The sequence below is a fragment of the Ursus maritimus genome, unplaced genomic scaffold (genome assembly GCF_017311325.1).
Source record: "Ursus maritimus isolate PB19 unplaced genomic scaffold, ASM1731132v1 scaffold_24, whole genome shotgun sequence".
NCBI lineage: Eukaryota > Metazoa > Chordata > Mammalia > Carnivora > Ursidae > Ursus > Ursus maritimus.
In genome coordinates, this window is record NW_024424897.1 from 7,684,013 (window position 1) to 7,703,596 (window position 19,584).

General features: G+C 59.5%; 1 protein-coding gene across 1 annotated transcript in view; it reads left to right on the forward strand.

Moving 5' to 3' along the window:
• SDK2 (sidekick cell adhesion molecule 2) overlaps window positions 1-19,584 on the forward strand; it is a 137,315-nt gene that overhangs the window by 80,490 nt on the left and 37,241 nt on the right. Inside the window, exons 19-34 of the mRNA XM_040641205.1 lie at window positions 2,143-2,338; window positions 2,545-2,643; window positions 3,038-3,229; window positions 4,516-4,637; window positions 5,370-5,479; window positions 5,574-5,724; window positions 8,242-8,479; window positions 9,230-9,345; window positions 10,030-10,219; window positions 11,542-11,640; window positions 12,613-12,807; window positions 13,884-14,085; window positions 14,926-15,029; window positions 15,507-15,577; window positions 17,251-17,386; window positions 18,876-18,932. Coding sequence (XP_040497139.1) covers window positions 2,143-2,338; window positions 2,545-2,643; window positions 3,038-3,229; window positions 4,516-4,637; window positions 5,370-5,479; window positions 5,574-5,724; window positions 8,242-8,479; window positions 9,230-9,345; window positions 10,030-10,219; window positions 11,542-11,640; window positions 12,613-12,807; window positions 13,884-14,085; window positions 14,926-15,029; window positions 15,507-15,577; window positions 17,251-17,386; window positions 18,876-18,932 — 2,278 coding nt within the window. The remainder of the gene's footprint in view (window positions 1-2,142; window positions 2,339-2,544; window positions 2,644-3,037; window positions 3,230-4,515; window positions 4,638-5,369; window positions 5,480-5,573; window positions 5,725-8,241; window positions 8,480-9,229; window positions 9,346-10,029; window positions 10,220-11,541; window positions 11,641-12,612; window positions 12,808-13,883; window positions 14,086-14,925; window positions 15,030-15,506; window positions 15,578-17,250; window positions 17,387-18,875; window positions 18,933-19,584) is intronic.

A 19,584-nucleotide genomic window follows, 5' to 3' on the forward strand; every position in this document is an offset into this window, starting at 1 on the left:
TGCTCAGAATGGCCCAGTCTGCTTAGGCTCTGAGACTAAGGGCCTGATAGAGTAAATCAGTGCTGAGCCTGGCTAACAAGGACAGGCATGCAGACAGCAAAGAGAAACCCCGATGCTCACCCCGCAGCTGTGCGTACCTTGGGAGGCAGAGGCCTTCATGCAGGGTCTTCAGGAGGCGGGGGGCAGGGGTTCACAGATCCGAAGCCATCCCCCGGCAGGCCCATGTGCACCAACCAGGCCTCAGCCTTTATAGTCCTCAGTTCCCTTCCGGCAACCGCACAGGGCAGTGATGCCCGTCCAGTCCTCACTGTGTTGGTGCAACAGGACTGCTCGGCGACGGGCATACCCCAGTGTCCGGTGCAGAGTATGAGCTCATCAGACGGCAGCCCTGTGGTGCGTTCACTGGAGCACAGAATGCACCCCAGGGCTGCCCGAGCCCACTTCCTTTCCGGGAACAGAAGGTGCGGAAGGCAAGTCTGTAGTCTTCCTGGCCTGAGGGAGAGGCCTCTTAACCGTACGCCTCCTCTTCAGACCCAGCTGGAGGATGACAAGTGGCTCACAGCAAATATTTTGAAGCCTCCTCAGTCCTGCTGCCCTCTTGGGCTTCGGGACTGGAGCCCGAAAATGATGAAGCCGTTATTCAGAAAAACCACATGGCCGACACCCTGTGCCCTTCTGGGTCATTTTTTGAAGCTAATTCCCGGTGATGTTGTTTTAAGGCACCTGTAAAGATATTCTTTGTCCTTTATTCCTGCAATAACGGTAGTGATTATAATTGGCCTAAACCCAATAAAATAATATTTACCCAGATTTTGCACATGCTGGGGAACACACCACACAATTAATTCTATTGGCGTAATTAATTCAAATTTACATTAATTAAATTAAATTAAAACATTAAACTTGTTTCTTAATCTACTCCAAAGAAGTTCGGCAATTTAATTGCTCTGAAACAAGATAACCAAAATAAGGAGGATATTTAACATCCTTATTAAGTGCCACTTAGTATTTCTGATTAGTATTTTTAGGGTCTAATTAGTGTCTAATTAACTTGCTATAGGCTATCTTTTCACAATACCAATTAAATTTCCAAACATCCTTTATAAACATGCAGCCCCGAAAAGGAGAAGATGAAGCATTGTTATAGGGGCGAGTTAATCAGGAGACATCAACATGGTACTGTTTTATATCTGTGAATACCCGTGCTTATTAGAACTCATCCAGTGTTGCTTTTCACCATTAATTGCTAGTTAATCAACTTCAAATGAACGAGGAACTCTCTGAGACCAGCTGTCATTGTTGGAGACAGATGACGGGCCCAGAAAGCAGGAGTGTGAGGTGACAGTTCAAGAGGCAAGAAGAGCAGGGGAGGCGGGAAGCGTGTGTGTTACAGGTGGGGCGTGCGGAGCGGAAGTCAGACGGAAAAGCCATGCTGCGTTTCCAGACGGGGCTTTTCTCGCCCACACCCCACCTCCAGGTCGGGTCTCAGACTGAAATCCCAGCTTGGAACAAGTTGAAAGGACTAGCGGAAGTGGCTGGTCTATGGGGAAACCCTGAGGGAGACCCTGCCTGGCCCAGACGGAGAAAGCCATAGGAGCCCCAGTGTTGGAGTCAGAGCCCCTCAGCTCCCGGCTAGCTGTGTGGTATAGTGGGAGTCGCTGAGCCTCTCTGAGCCTGTGCCCTCATCTGTCACCCACAGGGCGGGCTCCACGCTCAGAGTGGACCCACCACCACCACCACCACCCTGTTCTGTTCAATGCTCGGCTGCCGTCACCTTGAATTTCTTAAAACATTTTTGAACGAGGGGACCCTCCATTTTCATTTTGCACTGAATCTGCAAATTATGCAGCCGATCTTGGTAAAAACCTCCCTGGCGAGAGACCCCTCATGGGGAGCACTCAGCCCAGTGCCTCGCTCTGAGTAAGTTGATGGGTAAATGACCAGCACACCGAAGGGAACGCCCAGAAGGACGGGTGCGCCTCGCTTGGGGGCGTCTGCACAGTCATCCCTTCCCTGGGAGGAGGGACCCTAGGGAGCTGGGCTCCTAGACTCTCTCTGTCGGTTGGCCCAGCCTGTGGGAGAGCGCTCGGCCTCTTCTGGAACGTTCTTGCTGCCCTGCCTGAATTGCTGGCCTCTCCCCAGCTGATTGCCTGGGAGCCGGAGCAGGAAGAGGAGGTTACCATGGTGACTGCCCGGCCCAACTTTCAAGACAGTATCCATGTGGGCTTCGTGTCTGGCCTGAAGAAGTTCACTGAGTACTTCACCTCCGTGCTTTGCTTCACCACTCCCGGCGACGGGCCTCGAAGCACCCCCCAGCTGGTGCGCACCCATGAGGATGGTAGGCACCACCCAACCCCTGCCGTCCCTGCGCCCCTCACCACCCACCCACCCAAGAGCCAGGCTGAGCTCTCCAGCTCCGGGGCGATCCCCGCCTTGTCTCCCGTCCCAGGGTGCCCCTGGAGCCCCGTGGGCTGTCTTGCAGACAGTGGTCTCTGTCTGGCTCTAATGTGCACCGGGTGGGGCGGGGGCCCTTTTGGGGTACAGTGCCTGGTCCTGTGGGACACCTGAGCTTCAGTGAAATCCTGGACACCTCGCTGAAGGTCAGCTGGCAAGAGCCAGGAGAGAAGAATGGCATCCTCACAGGTAAGGGTTCCAGGTGGGTGTTCCTGAGCCAGGGGGCGAGGCAGGGTCGTCCGGTCCATCCTGTGGACTGATGTCCATCCAGAACCTCCCAGCAGACCGCTCATTCTTAGGAAGTTCTCCGAGGAGGGTCTCAGCCCCTCTGCGCTGTAGCACGTCCCAGGTCCTCCGCCATAGGCCTCAAGCAGCCGCCATCATGACTTGCTCCCTCCTACAGTCTCCACCCAACCGGGGCATCCCACCCAAGTTACACATGGGGCCCCAGCACGAGTTCCCAGCTCCCTCGGCCCCATTGCTCCCTACCCAGACTAGTGAAGAAGGGAGAAGCAGGGCAGAAGGGCCAAAGCCAGTGCTGGGTCACAGCCAAGCTCACACCACCTCTGGGGGCTCTCCCCAGGGTACCGGATCTCCTGGGAGGAATATAACCGAACCAACACCCGCGTGACCCACTACCTGCCCAACGTGACCCTGGAGTACCGCGTCACGGGCCTCACCGCCCTCACCACCTACACCATCGAGGTGGCCGCCATGACCGCCAAGGGCCAGGGCCAGGTGTCCGCGTCAACCATCTCTTCCGGGGTGCCTCCAGGTGCGTGCCCACTTGCAGGGCAGGACTCCTGGCCTCTCGTGGTCCCCCTGACCTAGAAGGTGCCCTTTTTCTCAGGAATACTGGCTTGCTTCCCCCAGAGCTCTCCCTGCCTTGGGCCTGTGGTCCCTGGAGCTTCTCCCAGAGCAGGCTTACATCTCATGATCCCAGGTCTCTGGGTGGAGGCTCCTGGACTCAGTGCTGCTCCCTCCCAGGGCTCTCAGAAAAGCCTAGTCCCCCAGAGAACCCCCCCCCATCTCATCCACCCCCATCCCACACCAGGTTCTGCATCGAGCAATGGTATCTCTGATTCAGGGGAAGAATTCTCACTGTCGCCCAGAAAGTCCAAATGGGACCCCAGCCAGTGGAAGTGTTGGTTGGGAAAGGGATACAATAAGATGGGAATCATCTTAAAGCTGGTGTGGTATAAAGAGCAAGCTGAGAACTACCTCAGCCCTGCTTCTGCCAAGCTCTGCGACCTCGAGCAAGTCAAGTGTCCCCTCTGTGCCTCAGTTTCCCCATCCGTATCTATGGGAGGTGGACTAGATCACCACATGGTCCTGGCTGGGACTGTAGTCTGTGCTTAGGGGACCCAGCCAGAATCCCTCAATCTGGCCCCCCACCCCGCTCCCGAGATGGTTGAGACACCCGAGCTGACTCCGTCATCCGCAGCTGATAATAACACATTAATCTACATCGGTTCATTTAGTCCTCACAACATCCCTGAGGTAGGTGATATTACCATCGCCATTTGACTGACGAGGCCACTGTGGCACAGAAGGGTTAGGTGGCTTGCCCAAAGACACACAGCATGGAAGCAGTAGGGTTAGATTCCAGCTCAAGACAGTCCAACTTCCAGAATCTATCCTCTTTCTGTTCATCCTGAATCCCAGGGTTCCTGGTCAGAAATTAGGGGCTGCCTCCTCCACGCAGCCCTCCTGATCTTCTTCAGCCATGATTGGGTTTGGGAGGGCTGAAAGGGGCTGTGTGTGTAGATGGAGAGGAAGATTGCTTCAGGAAGCCCTTGCATGCCCAGCTCCTATTCCCCCACCCGGTCAGCCTCCCTGTGGCCCTGGGAGGCCCTCCTAGTCCCCAACCCTGCCTCGGGCCCCTGGTCTGGACACAAAGAGCCACAGATGCAGAAAGAAGACTGTCGGAGGGCGGGAGCCTCGGCCCAGCTCCTCCTACCAGCCCTCTAGAGAAAGGGTGACACAGAGCCCCCCACCCAGAGGCCTAGTCCACGTGGAAGGACCTTCTCAGTGCACCTCCTTTCCCACCCTGTTTTCCAGAACTCCCAGGGGCGCCCACCAACCTGGGCATTTCCAACATCGGCCCCCGGTCCGTGACCTTGCAGTTCAGGCCGGGCTATGATGGGAAGACCTCCATCTCCCGCTGGCTGGTGGAGGCCCAGGTAAGCCCTGCTGCCGGCCACAGGCACGCCCGTGTGCTTGAGAGCACACCATACATGTGTTCACACCTGTGGGGGTTTCACATGCAGCTGTCAGGTGGCCAAATACACCGAAAATGCCCACCGTGGCCGGTTCTGCCTCCACGTCACCTGCGCACTGTGCACACACGCACGTGCGTCACAGACATGCACACATATATGCACACGTGCACACGCACACACCAGTTCCCGTGGGGCGGGTAGGGACTGGCCGGCCTGCAGAAATACACAGGCGCAGCCCACAGCCCCGTAAGTGGCGAGTCTCCACTTTGGCTGCACGCAGGGAGCGTCCATAAGTTCCAACGCCTGGGCCGCACCCCCCAGAAATTCGGATTCTGATGTCGCTGAGGTTTGAGAAGCATGCCAGCGTGTTCAGAATCCCCTGGGAAGCTTGGTAAACACCCAGATTCCCAGGTACCACCCCCCAGGGGTTCTGATGGGCTAGGTCTAGGGCAGGGCCCTGGGGTGGGTTTCTAGCAAGCATTCCACCAGATTCTGACACAAGACGGCTCGGGGTCATGCTTGAAGTCATGTTTCAGGGCCTGCAAAGGTGGTGACCCCATTTGGGGCCCTCCAGGTGAGCCCTGGGGTGAAATCAAGGCTTTCCATGGGAAGCGCTTCATCTCCAAGAACCTGGGGCACAGAACATCTGAGCCCCACAAGCCGAGCAGGTCTAAGAGTGTCTCCTTTTTCCAGGTAGGCGTGGTTGGGGAGGGGGAGGAGTGGCTGCTGGTTCACCAGCTCACCAACGAGCCCGACGCCCGCTCCATGGAGGTGCCCGAACTCAACCCCTTCACCTACTACAGGTACGGCAGGGTGCGGGGGCTGCCCAGACCTGGACAGGCTTTGGCCCTGGGGTCCTGCCCTCATCACCTTGCTCACTCCCTTCCCCCACCCCAGCTTCCGAATGCGCCAGGTGAACATTGTGGGCACCAGCCCACCCAGCCAGCCTTCCAGAAAGATCCAGACCCTCCAGGCACCCCCTGACATGGCCCCAGCCAACGTGACCCTGCGCACGGCCAGTGAGACCAGCCTGTGGCTCCGCTGGATGGTGAGATTCCCACGAGGGCAGTGGGGGTAGGATGGCTCCTTGGTCCTTGTCACCCTGTTATGGTCATTGCCTCCGAGGGGCCACATCAAAAGCAGGGGTTAGCCAGAATACCCACAGCTCCCTTCTCTTTTCTTTACACCTAGCACCTTTAAGGTGCCTGATACTCAGTCTCAGCGAGTGAACAAATGCCTTTTGTGAGAAGGAACTAGAAAATGCTGTTGAGTGAGCATTGCCAGGTGCCAAGCGTTTTATGTGTTTTCTTCCATTTAATCCTCCCGGTCATCCTGCAAAGGGCACATTGCGACCCCAATTTACAGCTAAGGCAATGGAGGATCAGAGAGGTTAGGAACTCGCCCATGGCCACACAGCTCCCAAGTGGTGGGCCTGGGGTTCAGATGTAAGTTGTCCCCTGCACCAAGTCCGTGAGTGAGGGGTTGTTTCTGAGGTTGCAGGGCAGGTGCGGGAGACCATCCCCACAGGTCAGGGCTGCGTGTCGAGGGCCATTACCCCAGGTGACCCTGCACCAGGTAATAATATGAACATCCTGAGGGCTTTCTCCTGCCAGGCACAGTTCTGAGCACTTTATTCAAAGTCGGGCCTGGAATCCTCTCCACAGGCTTGTGACAGCAGAGTGATCCTGGGCCCCTACTTTACAGCTGGGGAAACTGAGGCAGAGAGTGGTCAAATCACTGGCCCAAGTCCCACCCACCTGCCGCTGCCAACATCCTCCCATATCCTCTAGTTAACAGCAGGGCTCGGTTTCCCAACCCGGGGAGTCTGGTCCCCCCGAAATCCACAGCCTTACCCAATGAGCACACTGCCACCCCATCTTCTGGGGATCAGGAACGAACATGTCTCCCTGGTGCCGTTCCCCCCAGGACAGTGTTTTCCCGACTGCTGCCCCACACAGCAGCCATCCAAGAGGTGCTAGGAGCATATGGGAATTCGGAGACAAACGAATGTGGGGAACAGCACCCCGCAGCCTGGCTCCTCTCCTTAGAGAGCGCTAGGAAGAGCCTGCCTGACCCCCCCCCTTCACTGGCCGGTCTGGCCACGCACAACTCGGTTTTGTTTCCACATGAGATCTCCTACCACTTGGTACAAAACACCATTTGCAGAACACCATGCTGTGGGATTGACTGGAAAGCCCTTTCCCTTTCGCTTAGGCAGACGCCTGGTAGAAGGAGCCCATGGCACCGTCAGCCCTGGACAAACGGTCTCACGATTATAAGTCTCCTCCCGGGGGGCAGCGCCGGGCAGAACCGTCCTTCCGTCGGCTCGGTGGCCCCCACACCACGGGCAGTGCTCCTATTACTGCTCGCTCGGCCCCTTCCCTCCTAGGCTCTGGCCCCCTCCGGGCCGGCTCCCTGCCCTCCTCCTGCAGCTCACTTTACGGTTTCCAAACACTAAAAGACTGGAGACTGACAGATGCCCAGGGGGCTGGAGCAGGAATAAAAAGGCAATTGGCACACTGCTCAGGGCCCCAGGCACTTCCAGTCTTGCTTAATGGTGCACGGCCCGTTACCTTTCCCTAGCAGGTAAGGAAGCGTGCGCTCTAGGCCCATCGATTGCTGTCTTAATGGTCTCTGGTCGGCTTCACTAAGTGTCTGTGGGAGCAGGGCTGGCAGGAGGCAGTGAGTACGCGGGGAGTGAGGCAGAGGCCGAGGAACGGGAGGAGGTGGGTCAGAATGTGGGGAGCCTGTGGACCATGGGCCCTTTGGAGCCCCCGGGGACACAGAACGCCCCAGCGCCGGCTCTGCCTCCTTCGGAGAGAGTCTGAAGGCTGAGTCCGCAGCTCACACCTGCTCCAGGTCACAGGTCCCCCCAACACGCACACACCCCCATTGCTTACCAACACTGCCCAGGTTCATCCAAACGACCTTGAGCCAGTAGCCGCAGCCCCAGCAGCCTAGGAAGGGGATCTGTCTTTTCTCGTGGCTGAAACTCCCCAGAAGGAGGAGGCTGAAACGGAGCAGGAGAGATTCAGGCCTCCTGCTGGAAGGACGGCTGCCAGTGACTGGTGCTTCCTCCAGGCTTGAGACGCTGTGCCCCCACGCTTGCTTCTCCAAGGGCGGCCGTGAGCTGAGAGCAGGCATGTTAGAGGCAATTAAGTAAGTGTGTGGTGGCAGCCCAAGCGAGGGAGTTAAGTGGTAGAGACAGCCAAGGCCAGAGGTGCTGTGCTCACCAGCCTGTTGGACAGATGGGCTTTGTGGGTCACCTCTCCAGTCTGACTGCCCTGGCCGGGTAGTGAGTTTGCCATGTGCACAGCAAAGAATGGGTGTTGCCTCTCCTCGGAGCTTGGCACAGACAGTCAGGGAGACAGGGGGAGCCGCCAGAAACACAGACTCACAAATTCTGAGCCCCACCCGGCGAGAGCACCTCCCATGGGCACGGACGGGGTGGATGGTGGGGGTGATAATCCTGTAGGGCTCCCTGGAAGAGAGTGCACAAGCCAGATAGTCCCCCGCACGGGGCGGGCCTGTCCTCACGGCCGCTCTGGACCTCACCTTCCTGCAGCCTCTTCCGGAGATGGAATACAACGGGAACCCCGAGTCGGTGGGCTACAAGATCAAATACAGCCGGGCAGACGGCCATGGCAAGACGCTGAGCCACGTGGTCCAGGACCGCGTGGAGCGTGAGTACACCATCGAAGACCTTGAGGAGTGGACAGAGTACCGCGTCCAGGTCCAGGCCTTCAATGCCATCGGGAGCGGGCCCTGGAGCCAGACGGTGATGGGCAGGACCCGGGAGTCAGGTACTGTGGCCTTTGCGCCAGCCCCCCAAATCCCCACAGCCTGTGGTGGGGATCCCCCCACCTCTGTCTCTCTGCCCTCACGGCCTTCCAAGGGCACAAAGGCTGGAGCTGTTGTTCAGAATAAGCCCAGGCTTACTTTCCTGTTCGTGCTCAACATCCCGGCAGAGTGCCCGACCTTGTTGCCGTGTTCCCCAGCTCCCAAAATTGGGGGGCTGGGGCATCCCCACCTCTTCAGGTTAGCCAGGCAGTTTTTCCCTGCAAACTGCCCCTGTGTCTGTGCCCTCACCTTTAACCCTGACACCCAGTAGTGCCTGAAAGTACCGGAGATGGGGAGGTCGGTTCAGCTCTCAGAACATTCCAGAAGCAGAATCAGCAGCTCATGGGCCCCTGGCAAGGGGTCACCCACAGAATATGAGCCCCCAGCCTTGAGGCAGCCCTCATGCATCCACATGTGGTTCGCCACTCTGAGGCTTTTTCCTGGCCCCTTTTAAGGGATGTCCCTCCCCATCCCAGCCCCTCCCCCCCTCTCACTGCTGCGCAGACAGGAAACGGGGCCTCATCCTCACATTGGCCCAAGCAGAGGATAGCAGGGAGGCTACTCGGAAGCCAGAAGCAGCATCTGCGATGTTCCAGAGCCACCAAGAATCACTGCAGGATAATTTGCTACTTGGGGACCAGGTGTCACACCTTCTTCCCCTGTAGGGCCAACTGGGTCCTGAGCTCCTGCTCTCCGCTCCCTCTCTCCCTCAGTCCCGTCCTCTGGCCCCACCAACGTGTCTGCGCTGGCCACCACCTCCAGCAGCATGCTGGTGCGCTGGAGCGAGATCCCTGAGGCTGACCGCAATGGGCTCGTGCTGGGCTACAAGGTGAGTCCTGGCTCCAGGGTCGCCTGCATCCCCATCCAAGGTGCCCTGTCCTCGTGACCCCTGGGGCCCACGTCTCCGCCTTCGGGAGTGGACACCCAGGAGATCCTGGCGTCTGTGGTCCGCACAGCACGGCAACCAAGGAATCCTGCCTCAGGGCTGGAGGCTTCCAGGGAGCCCCAGGTCCTTGGGAAATGCCCCCACCCATCCCCGTAGCCCCCAGGAGGCCCCGCTGGCTGCCCCAGCCTCGCTCAGCCCATGGGCCCAGTACCCGTCATCTTCTAGAACTGCTCCCATAGCTGCACCTAGCCACAGGCTTCAGCCTGGCCCACAGGTTTGGAGATGTGGCTTGATGTCCTGGCTCCGTCACTACTGGCTATGTGACCTTGTGCAAGTCGTGCCCCCTCACTGAGCCTGTTTTCCTAGCTGAATGCTCCCTAAGAAACCTTCCAGCTCCCCGGCCCAGTGCATCTTTGTGTCCCCTGCTCTCCCAGAGCCCAAGCTTCACCACATCCCATGCCCCTCAGGTTCACTTTGAGTAAAGGTCTCTGCGAGGAGCCACTCCAAGGAGCCCAGGGTCCACCGGCTCTATTCCTGCCGCCTCGCTCCAGGGATGGGACTTGGGAAAGGTGCTGGCAGGCAAGACCCAGACCCCAGGCCCTCACTCCCTGTGCTGTGCTCTGGCAGGTGATATATAAGGAGAAGGACTCGGATTCCCAGCCCCGGTTCTGGCTGGTGGAAGGGAACTCGTCCCGCAGCGCCCAGCTCACGGGCTTGGGCAAATACGTGCTCTACGAGGTCCAGGTGCTGGCCTTCACGCGCATCGGGGACGGCAGCCCCAGCCACCCTCCCATCCTGGAGCGGACGCTGGATGATGGTAAGTTTGAATCCCTGTGCGCCTGGGGAGGCTGGGAGCTCTTCTTCCTGCTGCCTGCCCGGCCCTGCCCCTCTGGGCTCAAACTTTGCCTCAAAGGGAACGGTGGCATCAGGCTTCTCCTGTGGGAGGCAGGTCACCGAGGGCCACCGACCCACCTCAAGGGGATACACATCGCAGACTGTGCATCCCTGAGGAAGAAGTGGAAGGCAAGGACAGTTCGACATCGGTTTCGGTCTCTTGCACACTCTCCGGAGTGTGCACGGAAGCACACGGAATAGAGACTCGGCACCCCTCCTGATTTGGGTTTTGCCTGGGGCAGCTTCACTTGGAGTAAAGGTCTGTGCAAGGAAAAGGCTTGCTTCTTCCTGGGCACGAGCCTCCTGGTCCCATTTGCAAAAGAGCGATGCCAGTGGGGTGCCTGGCATTCATCCCTGCGGCAGAACTTTCCGTCAAAGGCTGACCGACAGGCCCTCGGCTCCCTCCCGTCTCCCCACACACATACTCTGACTGCCCACCACAAACATTGCTGGGGTCCAGGCAAGAGTGCAAAAGGAAGCACAAACACCATATGTCTGCATATTCTAAAGTTATAAATCAAGCTAATGACCCGTTAAATTCAATATGTTTGACCCTCCTGCCTTGACCTGGGAGGCCAAGTTCAAGTTTAGAAATCTCAAGACTTTTGGGGGTTCTCTGTTCTGAAGAGGCAGCACAGAGAGAGTTGCCCGTCCTCCCCTGTGCCCTGTTCCCTTCCCCTTCTCTCCCCTGACACATGGCACTCAGTCTCCATCCACATGCCCCAAACAGCTGCCCCCTGGCCCTCCCTTGGTCCAGAGGTGCAAGTCTGGAGGGTGGACCTGGGGAACGAGCCCATGCAAACGCGGGAAAAGGAGGTTTTCGGGCTCAGGGTGGGCCCCACAGCCGACTCACCCTACGGGCGGAAGTCAGAGTGGTGCCTTGTAAAGCACAGGCCCAGGACAAGGCCCCTTGCCCAGTTCTGAGGGCAACCCTGCCCGTACACATGTGTGTGCGCATACGTGTATGTGCACACGGACACTGGGCCAAAGGAAGCTGGAGCCTGGTCCCTTCTGGTTCCTACCAAATAATGCCCATTTTTGAGGGTAGAAGCCTCACCGATAGCATCTCTGTGTCCCATGTTGGATCGCGGTGCCAGGCACAGAGCAGCCCTCCACAGGAGATCATTGAGCCGAGTGTGCCCTTCCCCCACAGCCCGCCCCCCTCCTCTGCTGGAGCTGGGCCAGGCGTGGGGAGGGGCTAAGCCGCAGCTGCACCGCCACCTGCTTCTCCTTTGTCCCCTCCAGTCCCGGGACCGCCCATGGGCATCCTCTTCCCAGAGGTGAGGACCACATCCGTGCGACTGATCTGGCAGCCTCCCGCTGCCCCCAACGGCATCATTCTTGGTAAGCCCCTACCCTCTCCGGTGCCCTGGCTACAGGTAGAAAGAGGAGGCATAAGGTGTAAGGGAGGCCAGAGGGAGACTAGGCCCAGGCAGTGTCCACATCTCCTCGAGAATGATTTTGAGTCTTATTGCTCCCACTAGAAGTGTCGTTTGGAGGGCATGGTCAAGGTTGAGGTTCCTCAAGGGCTATTCATTAGCTATGTGTTCCTAAATACTCCCCGATACCAGCCGACTGGCCATCTGGTAAACCTCAGCTGCGATTCCTATGTGTGGCCAGGTGAGGGCGCGCTGGCCAACTCAGCGCAGCCAGTCCGACCTAAGGCACAGAAGGAGCCTGCAGATCAGAGCATCATTTCATATTCAAGGATCCTCCCCTAACACACACACACACACACACACAGACACGCAGCCCCTCAGGGGAAGGCTCACGGGCTTGAAGTCAGCAGCCTTGTGAACTTGAGCAAGCCGGCTCCCTCACAGCCTCAGCCCCCGCACCTGGGAAACGGTGGCCGGCACGAGCTGTGGCTGGCGTGGGGCCCTCAGTGGTGGCACCCCGCAGCACCCGCCCCAGAGGAAGGCCACACCTCAGAGGGCAGAGGTGACTGCCAAGAAGCCCTGCAGGAGGGCCTGGGGCAGTGAGAAGGAGGCCGGGCATGGGCAGGGCATCCACAGAGCCCCACCGGGGAGGGCATGCGCCTTGGACTTAGAAAGACGGGGGCTGGAATTCCAGCTCACTCACTTCCTAGCAGGTGGTCTGGCCCCTCGGAGCCCCTGTTCCCCTCACCTGAGGCTGCCATGGGGGTCACGGACTCTGTGTGTAGAGTGCCCCCACAGCCACACTCCCCACGTGGCAGCTGAGGACACAAGAATGACCAAGAAGGCTTCAAGCTGACGAACCACAGCCGGGGGAGCCCAGGGCACCGGGGACAGCTGCCCTGCCTCCCAGCACAGCCCATGTCCTTCCTTCCCACAGCTTACCAGGTCACACATCGGCTCAACGCCACCACGGCCAACACGGCCACGGTGGAGGTGCTGGCACCCAGCGCCCGCCAGTACACGGCCACCGGCCTCAAGCCAGAGTCCGTCTACCTGTTTCGCATCACAGCCCAGACCCGCAAGGGCTGGGGAGAGGCCGCTGAGGCCTTGGTGGTAACCACCGAGAAGAGAGGTGACTGCCCACCGGGGCTGGGGAGGCCTGGGGGCAGCTGAGGTGGTGGGGAGGGGGTCCCAGCCAACCCAGGTGCTCTTACCCTGTCCTCGCCTCACTGCCCTGACCTGGAGTGGCAAGTGGGCTGAAATCTGAGTCAGGGTCGGCAAGGGCTCTAGTGGACTTCCAGAAGCTGAGCTGGGAGTTGCCTTCCCGAGGATTCTGCTTTGCCTCAGCAACTGGTTTTCTGTAGGCGGAGGGTTGGTGAGGCCAGCTTCGTTCCCCTCTCCCTTCCCCTTATCAAAGATGGTGTCCAGTTGGGTGGCGGGTGGGGCTGCAGCCCGGAGCCCCGGCTGCCACTGGCCTGCTGCTGCGAGCCGGTGCCTGGCCAGAGGTCGGGCTCCCCTGAAGCAGGCTGACACCCCAATTCCTGTGAAAGTGGTTCATTGGACAGTGTTCCCAGGAAAAACCAGTAGGGCAGCAGGTCTCCACGGGGAGCTGCTTTGCCGCCCCAGAGAACGTTAGGCAGTGTCTGGAGGTGTCTGAGTTGTCACAGCTAAGAGGGAGCTCCGACTGGCATCCAGGGGGTGGAGGCCAGGGTGCTGCCACACCCTCTAGTGGGCAAGACGGTCCCATCGACAGACTCGGCCGCCCCACGTGCCAGAGTGCCGAGGCCAAGAAGCCCTGCAGGAGGGCCTGGGGCAGTGAGAAGGAGGCCGGGCATGGGCAGGGCATCCACAGAGCCCCACCGAGGGAAGCGTGGGCTCCGTCCCACTCAATCAGGGATGGCGCAGGCCCCATCTCAGCCCTGGGGCAGGCGGGGGCAAAGGAGCTGGGTGTTTGGACCTCCTGCCTGCCAGTCCCCAGTTGGGCTGCCCTCAGGACGTCTAAATTCCCAGGCACCCAGGCCTCTAATGGCCTGAGGACAGGTCGTGGGCCAGGAGCCCCGGGTGCTGGCTGTGGGAACCTGTGTGCACGGAAAGGGGGTGGGGCCGCGGGCCTCAGGCCTGAGCCCAGAGCACCTCCTTCTCTTCCTTGCAAAAGCTCACCCCCACGCCTTCCTGGCTCCCCGCCCCTGTCCCCCTGCCTCCTCCCAGACCGCCCGCAGCCCCCCAGCAAGCCGGTGGTGCAGCAGGAGGATGTGAAGGCACGCAGCGTGCTGCTGTCCTGGGAGCCGGGGAGCGACGGCCTGTCCCCCGTGCGCTACTACACTGTGCAGACCCGCGAGCTGCCCGGCGGCCGGTGGGCGCTGCACTCGGCCTCCGTGAGCCACAATGCCACTGCTTTCGTGGTGGACAGGTGAGGCCGGGGCACCGGCAGCTCCGCTCCACCCCTCCCAGCCCAGACAGCACCAGCGGGGGTCCGGGTGGGGGAGGCCGGAGGGGGGAGTGGGGGGCTCCGAGCATGCTCCTGGAACCGCACCTCCCGGAACCCCGCCTCCGACTCTGTCCTGACCTCCCTCCCTGCTCTCTGGAGCCCTGCGAGGGTTGCCTGTTCATTATCCATTTCTGGAGCCTGGGAGCCCCCCGTAGTGAGGCGCTCCCCATCCCTCATTAGCAGTTCCTCCCAGCCAGACAGCAGCTCCCTCTCCATCTGGAATAGGGGAGCGGAGCCTGTTCCGAGATTCTGGCTTCGATTTAATTCCTAGTGGGTCGTATTTTTTCTATTCCGGTTGACGTGACCGAGAGTTTTGAGCTATACTTCCTCTCCTCACCCCACACTCCCAGTAAATCTAAAGGGAAGACGTTTGCCTGCAGAGGAACAAGGCTGATAGAGATGAAGGGCTGGTTAACTCTTGAGAACCGTGACCCTTCCTAAGTTTACTGAATTCTAGAAAGGGATAGCATTTCTCAGAGAAGGAGTTTGCTCAGAGTGGGGATTATCGGTGCTCTCATAGCGGCTTGCCCCTGTGAGGTAGGAGACGGGTAGAGAGAGCCACCTGGGGCTAGAGGTGAGGCCACACCCAGGCTGGCATCAGGCCTGGGAGGGCCTGCTGGGACACACCTTCTTTTTGAGCCTTGATGTCCCCATCTGTGTAATGGAGCAGCACCCTCTGCCCCGCCCCCTTTCCCTGCACGGAGATGGCCGGGTGAGGCATGAGGGGATACCTCTGCTCATTGAACCCCATCGCCCCCATAGGCTCAAGCCCTTCACGTCCTACAAGTTCCGAGTGAAGGCGACCAATGACATTGGGGACAGTGAGTTCAGCGAGGAATCGGAGCCACTGACCACTCTGCAGGCCGGTCAGTGCCCCCCCACTCGGAACTCTTTCTCTTGGCTCACTTGCTCTTCCTGGGCACTGGGCATTCTCTTCGGAGGGGAGGGGCCCCCAAAGGTGGGAGGGGCAGAGGGCCCACTGGCCCTTTGTCTAGCTCTCTGGGCAGGTCCCAAGGAGGTTTGGGCCAGAGGGGCCTTTGCCGTGGGCTCGGGCCCCCACGCCAAGCCCAGCAACCTAATGTGTTCCTTCTCTGCTGTCCCCAAGCTTGTGGCCAACCCCAGAAAACCAGCGAAGAGGCTTGGGAGGGGGGGCCTCAGCAGCAGCAGCATCAGACACCTGTGGCTGCAGGACCAAGAGGAGGGGGCTCTGGGCTCTTGGGTTCAGACTAGGGTCAGGGCTCCAGGCCCCCTCCTTCCAGACTTGCAGAAGAATCTACTCCCTGTGGCCTCCAGGGGGCCTAAGCCCCAGCCCCCAGAGCTCACATGCCTGTCTCTCTCTCCAGCGCCCGACGAAGCACCCACCATTGTGTCGGTGACACCCCACACCACCACCTCCGTGCTGATCCGATGGCAGGTACGGCCAAGCAGCCAGCAGGCAGGGAGGGTCCCATGTCCCAGGAGAGCTCAGACACGCTCTGTGTGGGGACCAGAAAGGCAACAGCCCCCAGCAAGGCTGGAACATCTTACACACACCCACAGACATGCCTCTCATTCCGCTCTCCAGATAATTCTCTCGGGCAAGCGCTGCTCCGGCCCCCTGCAGACAAGGACCCAGTCCTCAGGGAAGTGACATGAATGGGCCTGGTGATACAGCTAGTAAGTGGCAGGGTCAGGCTTAGTGCCCTCAGAGCTGCCAATCCTGGGACAGAAAAGTGCGTGGGGTCCCCAGGAACCCTGTCCCACCGTCAGTGAAGGAATTCCTGATCCAACCAAACCAAACACAGCTGTACATGCCTGGCCGGAACCCTGAGCGGGAACCCATCGTCCGGGGACAGAGAACCCCCTTCCTCCACTCCTCCCCCCGTTGCCTGCTTTTTTGGTGGGCACGGTTTTGTTTTGTGTTTTTTTTTTTAAGATTTTATATATTTATCTATTTATTTATTTGAGAGAGAGAGAGAGAATGGGCAGAGGGAGAGGGAGGAGCAGAGTCCCCGTTGAGCAGGGAGCCCAACACGGGGCTCGATCCCAGGACCCTGGGATCTCAGGACCTGAGCTGAAGGCAGACGGTTCACCAGCTGAGCCACCCAGGCGTCCCTTGGTGGGCACTGTTGTCCTGCCATGGTCTGAGGAAGACCACCAGACACATCTGAGACCAGGCTGCCAGTTTCTGCCTGTGGGACCCTCATGTATGCTCCCAAGTCCAGCCTCTGGACTCGGCAGGTCACCCACAGGGGCCCCAAAGCAGCAAACCCTGGTCTCCGCTTTTTGGAATGAGAGGGGCAGGCCTTTGTCCACTGGCAGTGTCCCCCTGGATGGGAAACCCCTTGAGGAAGAAACAAGAGGCCGCAGCCCCTCCCCAGCCCGAGGCCTCACTGCAACAGGACACTCCCTTGAATGAAAATGACCTTGTGCAGCCAGAAGCCAGGACCAGGCCAGCAGAGCCCCGGGCCATCCTGGGGAAGGGGGCCGGGAGGCGCCAGCTGCAGTCAGGGAGACAGTGCAGGAGCTAATAAAAGGCTGACCCACTTCAGCGGGATTTTAAAAAGAGGTATCCTAAAAAGTAGTTTCCAGCTTCTCCTAAAGCCTGTTCTGTGGATGGGAGCAGAAAGCGAAGAGAAAACAATAAAAGGCAGAGCAGGGTCCGCGCATCCCAGCTCAGGGAGCGGCCTCGCAGGAAGCCCAGGAGACGCGGGTCAGGTGGGAGGTGGCGGGGTCGCTAGACCCAGGGAGGCTGCTGCTGTGGGAGGGTGCCCCTGGGCAAGGACCGGTCTAGGAGGAGAGCCCAAAGATGCTGTGTGCCCTTGGGCAAATTCCTTACCCTCTCTGAGCCTCACCTTGCTGTTCTGGGAACGGGAATGACAGGGAGATTCCAGTCCTTCCCTGCCCCACAGGGAATATTGCAGAAATGAAATAACCTCATTAGAAACGCTTCTTAAAAATGCTCAGGGTCATTTTGATTTCTTTTCCCGGGGGAGGCTCAGGCTCTGCCCTGTGGTCACAGGCGGCAGGATGAGAGGGGGGCAGAGTGGAAGCGGGTGAGGCTCGGTGTTTCCTGCCCCTCCCCATTCTCCGCTCCCTTCCCTGCAGCCACCGGCAGAGGACAAGATCAACGGCATCCTCCTGGGCTTCCGGATCCGGTACCGGGAGCTGCTCTATGAGGGGCTGAGGGGCTTCACGCTGCGTGGCATCAACAACCCGGGGGCCAAGTGGGCCGAGCTTACCTGTGAGTGGCATCTGCATCCGCAGGGGTCAGGGGACAATGGGGCGGGCACACTCTCCCTGCCCTGAAGCTCTCAGCTTCCTGGAGCCACCCTGACCTGAAACCCGCTGCCCTCTCCTGAGCGCGCCTCTCCCCACCACCCCCATCCCGTTCAGTCACTGGGTGTTTATTGAGCACCTTCTGCATGCTCTCGGACACTGGGGGCACACCAGTGAACAAGATAGACGGCCCCTGCTCTCTCGGAGCTTACGGGCTCAAGGAGGAGCCGGTGCTCAAGAAGTAAACTCAGAATAAATGTCTAAGACGGTTGGCATGACGGCCTCGGAGGCCTTTTCCAGGGGAGCCAGTGTCGGGTCAGGGAAGGCGGCCTCCCTGAAGGTGGCCTTGGCGCTGACCCTGACGGATGATCCTGGGTCAACCCATCCAAAGCTAAAGGGAAAGCCCAGCAAAGGGCCTGAGGTGGAAAGGACCAGGAGCCAAGTCCGCTCACCCCAGTGACTGGCTGGTTGGAGGTCACTGGTCTGTCCTGGGGTCCTCGGAACCCAGCCTGCCTCTGAGCCCGTAAAGAGCCTGGTGGGAATCCTCCTTCCCAGGAAAGAGCCAGGAGCCTGGCGGGAATCCCAGGGAGAGTCACAGTCAGGGGAATGACGTGCTTGCCCTTTGGGGCAGGAGGCTGATGACTGGCTGTGGAGGACCAGAGGCAGGGGTGCCAGTGAGAGGCTTCTGCGGTCACCGAGAGACAGCAGGCAGCTGGGGCCAAGGCAGCGGCTCGGGATGGACTTGAGGGCCAGGATGGGAGAGGCCGTGGGCTCCGTGATCAGTTCACGCGGGGGGCGGGGGAGTAGGCAGGAAAGAGGAACTCCAGGGGATTGGGGTCCCCGGGCGGGTGGGAGACGATGAGCATGCAAGGTGCTCTCCCATAATTCTCTGAAAACTTTTGTGCCTTTGCTTCTGACGAGTATTAGCAGACAACAAAATGAATGAACACAAAGCAAAGGAATATTCGTAGAAAAACTCAGATGTCGCTGATCCAGCAGCTTGCACTCTTCTTTTTTCTTGGCAGACCTGCGCTTGTGGTTGTGATTGTATATGCCTGTGGATAATGCAGTCCTATTTCCTGGCAGTAGAAGGGTTTCTGGTTCAGAGGAGAAAATTAACACCTCCATGGTTTCGGGATGGTTCTCTTGAAGTCCCACTGCAGTCAAGGGAGCGACTGGGGACCAAGGGTCCCCCAGAGCTGCCCTCAGGGGTGCTGGGCTCCAGGGGCTCGCAGTACCCTGTGTCCCCCCAGCCTCGTGTGCACCCTCTCTCGCTCCTGCCCGGGACCCCTAACTCACCGTCAGGCACCCGGACCCCCCTTCTGTCTGCATGTGTGCTGCTAGGTCCCGCCCCCACCCCACCCCTGTCCTGGGGTCTTTGCGGAGCAGGGTGTGTGTACTAACTTCCTCTGTGTGCTGTCTCCCTCTGGCCCCCTCGGCCTCCCGCCCCGTAGCCTTGTACTCCATGCGGAACCTGAGCCGGCCCAGCCTCACGCAGTACGAGCTGGACAGTAAGTCTCCCTGCATGGCGGCTCCCGAATCGGGCCCAGGCCTTCCACAGGGGTGGGGAGCGTGGGCCTCTGAGGCCACCCGAGCCCAGGTTGAATGGTGGGCGCGCCTCAGGCCGCTTGAAGAATGGGATCGCCCAAAGCACAGGTGACTTTCTGGAAACACGCAGAAACGTAGAGGGTGACCAGGGAAGTGTGCGTCTATCGGGTACAGAATGGAAGAGGGAGTAGCTCGGTCTCGTGCTCCGTGGGGTGGCTTCGGCGGGGGGACAGGAGGTCTGTGGGAGGAGCTCGGGGTCTGCTGCCTGGAAGGGCAGGCATCCACGGCAGTGCCCCACACCTCGTCCTGTCGGAGGCACTTTTCCGCACAACTCTGTATGCCAGGCCAACTCCCACCCCCAACCTCCAGAGTGAGCAGAACCCCCACCGTCCCCCCAGGGACCTGGGAAGGTTCCTGATGGGTGCTGGTCCAAGTCTCGCTCTCCTTCTAAAGTCTGTGGTTCTCCCTAAGGCTCAGAGCTTGGGCAGAGGGGCCCCATTCTCTGTTCAACACTAAGTGTGAGACTGTGTCGTCCTTCCCCTTCCTTCACCAGCCAGTGGCCCACATGGGCTGTGCGGCTGGTTAAGTTAGGGTGACTCCCCCACCCCATTCCAG